Raw genomic sequence first — 8,504 nt, forward strand, 5'->3', positions numbered from 1 at the left:
AGGTGCAGGCGGAGAGTGGAGGCAGAAGGAGTGGGAGGAGGAGAGCAAATACATCTACTCAGATGCTAATGCACAGAAAGTGAGCCTTAGCTGTTTTTTTCTTTGGAGATTAAATGAAATCTCAAACGGATTTGTTTTTGAGTAGGAAATTGTAGATTTCTCACAATCGCATGAAATTTTGTGTTGCACGCCTCTAATCAACATCACATTCTTTGCCCCCACTTTAGGCTTTGCAGGTCTTAGTACAGTTCCTGGTAACCAGGAACATCTTTCCCGAACCAGAAAATTGCACTGTGGCTGTGGGAGTGTAGTAGGTACTTTTATTTGGGCAAATGGCACTTGATGTTTCATCCTCATGGGGTGGGCGCTGATTGATCTTTTCCCCTGCCCCCATCCCTTATTTATCCAGGCCTCATTCTTTTCCCTGAATTCTCCCATTACTGCTGTTGGGGCCATTTCATTGTTCATTACTCCTACGGTTTAAGGCTTGCAAGGGACTAAAAAGAAATTAAAAGCAATGTATTTTGCTTAGAGAATCCCAGAAAGGCTGGAAAGAAAGGCGATTGAAACCCACGGTTCAAGTGAAATTTAGACATAGGAGTGATTTTTACATATTTCTTTTCATGGATAATAGAGAGTTGGCGTTATCTGTCACTGTACGTTCTACCTAATAAATAGCTGCAAGACTATAATCTAACAGGTGTAAAATTTCCCTTTTCTGACAAATGAAGAGACCATCAACACTATCTTAAATAGTGCTTTCTCTCTTTTCTTTTCTCTCTTTCTTTCTCTTTTTCTCTTCTTTCTTTCTCTCTCTCTGTTTCTTCTTTCCTTCCTTCCTTCCTTCCTTCCTCATGCAGGCCTGGCTTTTGGGGTATGGTGGTGTGTACCCCACACAGAGAGTTATAAACAAACATAGGCTGATTTAATTTCTGCCACCCCCCCACACACACCCCGCAAAAATATCGAGGAGGGGCTTCTTACTCTCTGCCAACTGCAGAAGGGACTGATCATCAGAGAAAATGCCTGTCCTTTCTTTCCCTCATTTCTCTTGATCTCCTCCAAAAATATGGCCTATTTAGTTATTAGGCATCACAGATTGGGAAAAGAAAAAGAAGCAGAGAGGGCTGTCCCAAGGCTCCATTCCCTAGGAGGTCCCACTTCCATCTGGCGTATGTTGAGTCCTGTTTTCCTCTCAAAGGGAGCCTTGTTTATGGAGGTTTTCTCTGCATTCATTTGTTCCCAGCCATCTCTTCAACAGCTGTCCCCCCACCTTCCCAGGATCCCATTGGTCAGGCTTGGCTCTCACTGCATGGAATGCAAAAATATCTCACCCAGAAATGTCTTGTCAAAGACAGAGAGGGAAACCGGCCCAGGCAATGCTGCCCTTGCATGTCATCATGGACCAATTCTTACCTGTTTCTCCTTACCCTCTTTCTCTCTTCTTCAGCTTCTGGGTTGAAGCATTTTGATGTTATTTATACGAAGGAAATGACATTAGAGTAACCTTTTTATTGCATTACACTAAAAGGAGATTGAACTATAACTTTGAAAATTGTGACATTCCAATGAGAGCTATATTAAATTGCTTAAAAACATTTCGAAGGCATCATCGGTATAGTCTGTAGTGGTAAGTGAAACAAAGGATTTCACAGCATGTCGGGTTTAATACAAACTATGCTCACATTTAATTCTTTAAGCTATTAAATAGAAGAGAGGAGAAAGGGGATGGTGAAATAGTATCAGAGGGGGATGGGAGAGACAGAAGATGTCTAAGAGAAGACAATCCTGAGAATAAAAGGTGGCACAGATTGAGTGCTTACTCTTTGCCAGTACTTAAAATGTGTTTCCTGGCCAGGTGTGGTGGCTCAGGCCTGTAATCCCAGCGCTTTGGGAGGCCGAGGTAGGCGGATCACTTGAGGCCAGGAGTTTGAGACCAGCCTGGTCAACATGGTGAAACCTTGTCTCTACTAAAAATACAAAAAAATGAGCCAGGCATTGTGGCAGGCACCTGTAATCCCAGCTACTCAGGAGGCTGAGGTGGGAGAATTGCTTGAACCCAGGAGGCAGAGGTTGCAGTGAGCCGAGATTGCGCCACTGCACTCCAGCTTGGGTGATACAGCAAGACTCTGTCTCAAAAAAAAAAAAAAAAAGTTTCCTTCATATAAAGAACACCAAAATGCTAGACTGCTGTTCTAAGTGCTTTTCACATGGACCAATGAATCCTCCAGACAACCATGTAGCGATGGTTCTATTAGAATCCCTCTTTTACAGATGAGAAAACCGAGGCACAGAAAGGGTGTCCAATTCAGCCTGGTTTTCCTAGGATTTGCCTCGTTTTCCAACTGAAAGTCCTGTATCCTGGGAAATCCCTCAATCCCAGGCAAACTGCGATGGTTGCTCACCTGAGGCACAGGGAGAAGTAGTTTGCCCAAGGTCGCAGAGGTGGAGCCAGGATGGGAATGAGCTAGGCAGTCTGACTCTGGAATCTACTGCTCTTATCCTCTGTAAATCTCACCCATTTTTACAGAATGAGTAACTTGGGGCATTAGAGAGAGATGAACTGACTTGTCCACAGTCACACAGCTTGCTAGTAGTGGGTGGACGACTACAATTTGGGACTAACGAATCACACCTCCTTTCTACTCTCAGCTACTTTCTGAAAGAGGTTTTGTAGAAAAGAAAGCAGCTTTAAAAAAAATCTTAAAGATAGAAGTAAGGAGCTAAATAAATAAACATATCCAAGAAAAAGACATCTACCATATTGAGAAACATCACGACCTGGCAGTATTAGAATATGTAGCAAAAGGAGGTCACCTATATTGTAAACACAATTTATAATGAAAGACAATTTCAAAATTGCAATAAGTACACAAAGAAAATAATTATATGGCACATGTGGCCATTAGGCAGGGAACATTTTAACTCCCTAAAGCATTTGGTGTATTGTTCTGATTCCATTATTGTTCACTAATGATGGTCATTGTTCCACCTCACGTCATCCTCAAAACTGGCAGCCCCCTGCAGTGGACATTGTTTCCAAACAGCTTCTGTAGGACCTTTCGGACAAACCTGCAAGAACTGATTCTGTTCTGCGCATGGAGTTGGTAAGCAGGTTGTAGCTGGGCGTTGGCCAGGAAAGAAGGCATTCTCACTTGGAACACATCTCGTTGTAGAAATGCAGTTTGACATCAATAAAAATAATCACTATTTGTTGTATTTCTTATAATTATAGGTCATCTCTTGGTGAGGCTCTGCAGTTCGTAAAGTGGCGATTTGGCCTCTGTCATGCTGATGCTGGAGGCAGCCAGGCCCCAGAGCCTCTCCTGGCGGGCATCCTGAATGCCAGAAGCTTAGGCACAACTTCAGGGAAGAAAACATTTTGGAAATGACGAGAAAACTGTGAGGGAGTTGCAACCGTAAACAGCAAACGTGCTAAAGACCAGAGACTTATGCAGAGCTAAAAGAGGGCAGGTGGAGCTCTTCTCAGTTTTTTACATGTGAAGAAAACATTGGGCTGACTCCATTCTGGTTCTGCAGAGCTAAAATGTGCCTTGATGACTGTTGTTTTATTTAAGACAAGCACCCGGGGCTGCGTGAGGATCAGGGCTTGATGAGCCAAAGGATTCTGAGAAAAAAGGTGAACAGCTGTGGTTCTTGTCAAACACAAACTCTTAATCTTTGCTTAATCATTCCCCCATATTAGACATTTGTGTTATTTTAATTGTTTTGCTATCGCAGATAGCATTGTAATGAAAACCTTTGTGCACCTAACTTATTCTTTTGCATTATTTCCTTTACATAATTTCCTGAGAGTGGGATTACTGATTAAAGAGTATGAACATTTTAGTCTCTTGAAATATTGCCAAAATGTCTCCAACTGGTTGAACCAATTGACACTACCTTTACATGAATGTACCAATTTTGCTACAACCTTGCCAGCATTATGTATTACAGCTTCCCCCTGCCACCCCTGCCTCAAAATATGGTGATTTAAATAACTCTGTACTTGAATCTAGTTCTCCTAACTCTATGCTTGGTATCTTCCCCCTCACTCCAGCATCTCTATCTCTTGCCTGTCTGAATGGCTTGAACTAAGACGACAAGAATATGTGAGAAGAAAGGTAATCCTGGCCGGGCACGGTGGCTGGTACCTGTAAGGTGGGCGGATCACCTGAGGTCAGGAGTTCGAGACCAGCCTGGTTAATATGGTGAAACCCCATCTCTACTAAAAATACAAAAAAATTGCCAGGTGTGGTGGCGGGCGCCTGTGATTCCAGCTACTCGGGAGGCTGAGGCAGGAGAATTACTTGAACTTGGGAGGTGGAGGTTGCAGTGAGCCGAGATTGTGCCACTGCACTCCAGCCTGGGCAACAAGAACAAAACTCTGTCTCAAAAGAAAGAAAGAAAGAGAGAGAGAGAAAGAAAGAAGAAAGAAAGAAAGAAAGAAAGAAAAAGAAAGAAAGAAAGAAAGAAAGAAAGAAAGAAAGAAAGAAAGAAAGAAAGAAAGAAGGAAAGAAAGGTAATCCTAAAGCAGTGCACATCTGCCATGCTCGGCAAGGTTTGGAAGACATCTGTAACAGAATGTGCAGTATGTGAGGCCCTGGGCTCTGGAATCAATGAGACAGGGCTTGGAGCCAATTCTTTCTAGTTCTGGCTCTGTAGCCATGGGCAATCAAATTAACCTTCAGTTTCTTCACCTGAAAATTGAAGATGATAAAAGTACCTGCAGCACTGTGCTACACTATAGATGCTAAATAAAAGTTAGCTTATATTGTGTGACACATGAATACTGAAATGCACATTATTTTACATTTTTTTTTTTTTTTTTTTTTTTTGAGCAGTTTGTCTGTCACCAGGTGTGAGCGTGATGTGACTCAGTCCTGCACCTCTGCTCCTACCTCAGCCTCCTGAGTAGCTGGGACTACAGGTGTGCCCCCACCACACCCAGCTAATTTTTGTATTTTTAGTAGAGACAGGTTTCCACCGTGTTGGCCAGTCTGGTCTTGAATTCCTGAGCTCAAGTGATCCGCCCGGCTTGGCCTCCCAAAGTGCTGGGATTACAGGTGTGAGCCACAGCACCTGGCCTTATTTTACATACGTTTTTGAATACTTGTGTAATTATTTGTATGGAATATTGACTCAGGACTGGAATCGCTCCATTTAAAGGTACGTATGGTTTAAACTATAGATATACAAAATGTCCATTAAAAAGACTATTTGACTGTGTACTTTGACAAACAACATTGATAGCACTGGGTATTTTCTTTTTTTTTTTTTTGAGACGGAGTCTCACTCTGTCGCCCAGGCTGGAGTGCAGTGGCGCAATCTCGGCTCACTGCAAGCTCCGCCTCCCGGGTTCACGCCATTCTCCTGCCTCAGCCTCTCCAAGTAGCTGGGACTACAGGCGCCCGCCACCACGCCCGGCTAATTTTTTTGTGTTTTTAGTAGAGACGGGGTTTCACCGTGGTCTCGATCTCCTGACCTCGTGATCCGCCCGCCTTGGCCTCCCAAAGTGCTGGGATTACAAGCGTGAGCCACTGCGCCCGGCCAGCACTGGGTATTTTCAATCTTGTAAAATGTTGTTAGTTTCATGAAGAATACCCAAGAGCTTATTATTATTATTATTATTATTATTATTATTATTATTATTATTATTTTAGACAGGGGATAACTCTGTCACCCAGGCTGGAGGGCAATGGTGCAATCATGGCTCACTGTAGCCTTGACCTCCTGGGCTCAGGTGATCTTCCCACCTCAGCGTCCGGAGTAGCTGGGACTACAGGCACATGCCACCAGGCCCGGCTAATTCTTTGTATTTTTGTAGAGACGGGGTTTCGCCATGTTGCCCAGGCTGATCTTAAACTCCTGAGCTCAAACGATCTCCCCTCCTCCACCTCCCAAAGTGTTGGGATTACAGGCATGAGCCACTGCACCTGGCAGAGCTCATTATTTTTATGTGCGTTTCTTTCATTATTAGTGAGGTCAAGCATTTTTTCATGTGACAATTGGCCAATTGTATTGCCTCTTCCATGACTCATCTGTTCTCAATTGCTTACTAATGTGCAAATTATTGTACCCACGGGTGGTATGTCTTAAAAGTTTGCTAGAGCTTTATAAAAAGCTGGCATGAGAATCACTGTGAGATTATCATTAGTTTTACTCTGATTTCCTTTAGCTTCTAAGCATAATGGCCAGTGTTAATTTTCATGCGTTTTCATGAGTTTATTTCATGAGCTGAAAGACATTTCTTGGCCTCCCTTTCAGGAGGGAGTGGCCAATTTAACTAAATTCTGGAGAAGGACACGTTTTGTGTGGTGTTTCCAGGAAGTCATCTTAAAAGAGAGGAGTTTTATAGACCAATGTCCCTCTCTTAGTCTTCTAGATGGTTTGTCTTGAAGGGATGTGAGACAAAGACTGCTAATTGCATCCAAATATCCATTCTTCTGGTGGTGGGTTAAAGAGACTGCAAATTTTGTGTCACTCCCAGCTGCTGCTGGTACTGGGGCCTGAGGAGGGATACGCCCGAGTGGGGCCGCCTGACCAAGGGAGCGACAGACATGACACCCGCCGACGCCTCAGCCGCTTGGGGTCTGCACGGACCCTCTGCTTCAGTGTGGAATGAACCAAGGAGACTCAAACCCAGCAGCTATTCCGCATGCGGCAGAAGACATTCAAGGAGATGACAGATGGATGTCTCAGCACAACAGATTTGTTTTGGACTGTAAAGACAAACAGCCTGATGTACCATTCGTGGGAGGCTCCACGGTGCAGTTAATGCAGCCATATGAGATATGGCGAGAGCTTTTTTCCCCACTTCATGCACTGAATTTTGGAACTGGGGGAGATACAACAAGACATGTTTTGTGGAGACTAAAGAACGGAGAACTGGGGAATATTAAGCCTAAGGTCATTGTTGTCTGGCTAGGAAGAAACAACCATGAAAATATGGCAGAAGAGGTAGCAGGTGGTATGGCAGCCATCGCACAACTTATCAACACAAGGCAGCCACAGGCCAAAATCATTGTATTTGATCTGTTACCTCAAGGTGGGAAACCCAACCCTTTGAGGCAAAAGAACGCCAAGGTGAACCAACTCGTCAAGATTTCGCTGCTGAAACTTACCAACGTGCAGCTCCTGGATACTGACAGGGGTTTTGTGCACTCCGACCGTGCCATCTCCTGCCACGACATGTTTGATTTTCTGCATTTGACAGGAGGGGGCTCCTCAAAGGTCTGCAAACCCCTGAATGAACTGATCATGCAGTTGTTGGAGGAAACACCTGAGGAGAAACAAACCACCATTGCCTGACTGGCTCCCATCAGTGTCAATAGCATCTCAGCTTCCTCAGATCAGTTATATCACTAGCACTCCAGAATCCTTCTCTTTCTTGAGGCACTTTGCATTGCAGAATGTTCCTGGATGTTCATATCTAGTGTTTGAAGGGGAGGAGGGGTTTAAACTAGTCCTGTACATAGAAAGTTTGTTTGACAGAGGAGAAAAATTAGCCAAGGAAGATTGTTGTTTCAATTCATTTGAAACCAGAAGGGGACTTTTTAGTTCTATGTGTAACATGTTCGTTGAATTATCACTGTTTTCCTAGGAAAACATCAAGCCTAAATACTGAACAACATGAAGATTCTTTTCTTGGCCTTTCTTGGATTACGTTGTATATAATAATTCTCAGAATCATACTTACTTGGCTTTAAAACATGTTTTTTTCCATTTTTTTAAGGTTCATAATTTAGTCTTTGGTTTTTATGTTGCTTAGATTCATATGCATATTGAATATTTTCTTTTCTTTTTTTTTCTTCCTTTTTTTTTTTTTCTTAAGATGGAGTCTTGCCCTGTCGCCAGGCTGGAGTGCAGTGGTGCGATCTCGACTCACCGCAACCTCCGCCTCCCGGGTTCAAGCGATTCTTTGCCTCAGCCTCCCGAGTAGCTGGGACTATGAGCACCCACCACCATGCCTGGTTAATTTTTGTATTTTTAGTAGAGATGGGGTTTCAACATCTTGGTCAGGCTGCTCTCGAACTCCTGACCTCATGATCCGCCCACCTCGGCCTCCCAAAGTGAGCCACCGTGCCTGGCTGAATATTTTCTTAACATGCAGCATCAGGTTGAACATGCTTGTCATTCAAATATGGAAGATGCTATAGTTACAAGTGAATTTATTCCGCTTTCTTAATCTTTCCTGTGCTTAGCAGTGAAAAACAGGTTTTGCCCCAGTAGGGGGACTCTTTGGAGGGTATTATTTTTATGCTGCTGAATATCATGTCTATAATGGACCCGTGCATGCAGCCTTTCCTCCCGTTTCCCCGTCATCCCCTCTTTTTTTTTTTGGTCCTTGTTGACATTACAAGCTTTTAACACATTTTTGACCTAGGAGCCCTGTTGCTGGAAGTATAGTCTCCAGCCAGCTACTCTTACGATAGTACTGCTATAAAACTCATTCTTGTGTGGTATTCTGTGCTATAGAGTCTGTGTATTGCTATTCATATTCA

General features: G+C 43.5%; 1 protein-coding gene across 1 annotated transcript; it reads left to right on the forward strand.

Moving 5' to 3' along the window:
• The first annotated feature begins 6,621 nt into the window (after positions 1-6,621).
• Positions 6,622-7,311, forward strand: LOC116811236 (platelet-activating factor acetylhydrolase IB subunit alpha2-like). The gene has a single exon (XM_032756297.2). The coding sequence runs from the start codon at positions 6,622-6,624 to the stop codon at positions 7,309-7,311; it is 690 nt and encodes a 229-aa protein (XP_032612188.1).
• Positions 7,312-8,504: the final 1,193 nt, after the last annotated feature.

The sequence above is a fragment of the Hylobates moloch genome, unplaced genomic scaffold, assembly GCF_009828535.3.
Source record: "Hylobates moloch isolate HMO894 unplaced genomic scaffold, HMol_V3 SCAFFOLD_7, whole genome shotgun sequence".
Classification (NCBI taxonomy): Eukaryota; Metazoa; Chordata; class Mammalia; order Primates; family Hylobatidae; genus Hylobates; species Hylobates moloch.

What these genes read in the sequence shown, in the direction of transcription:
- LOC116811236 (XM_032756297.2), top strand. Translation starts at nt 6,622, where the DNA reads ATGAACCAAGGAGACTCAAACCCAGCAGCTATTCCGCATGCGGCAGAA.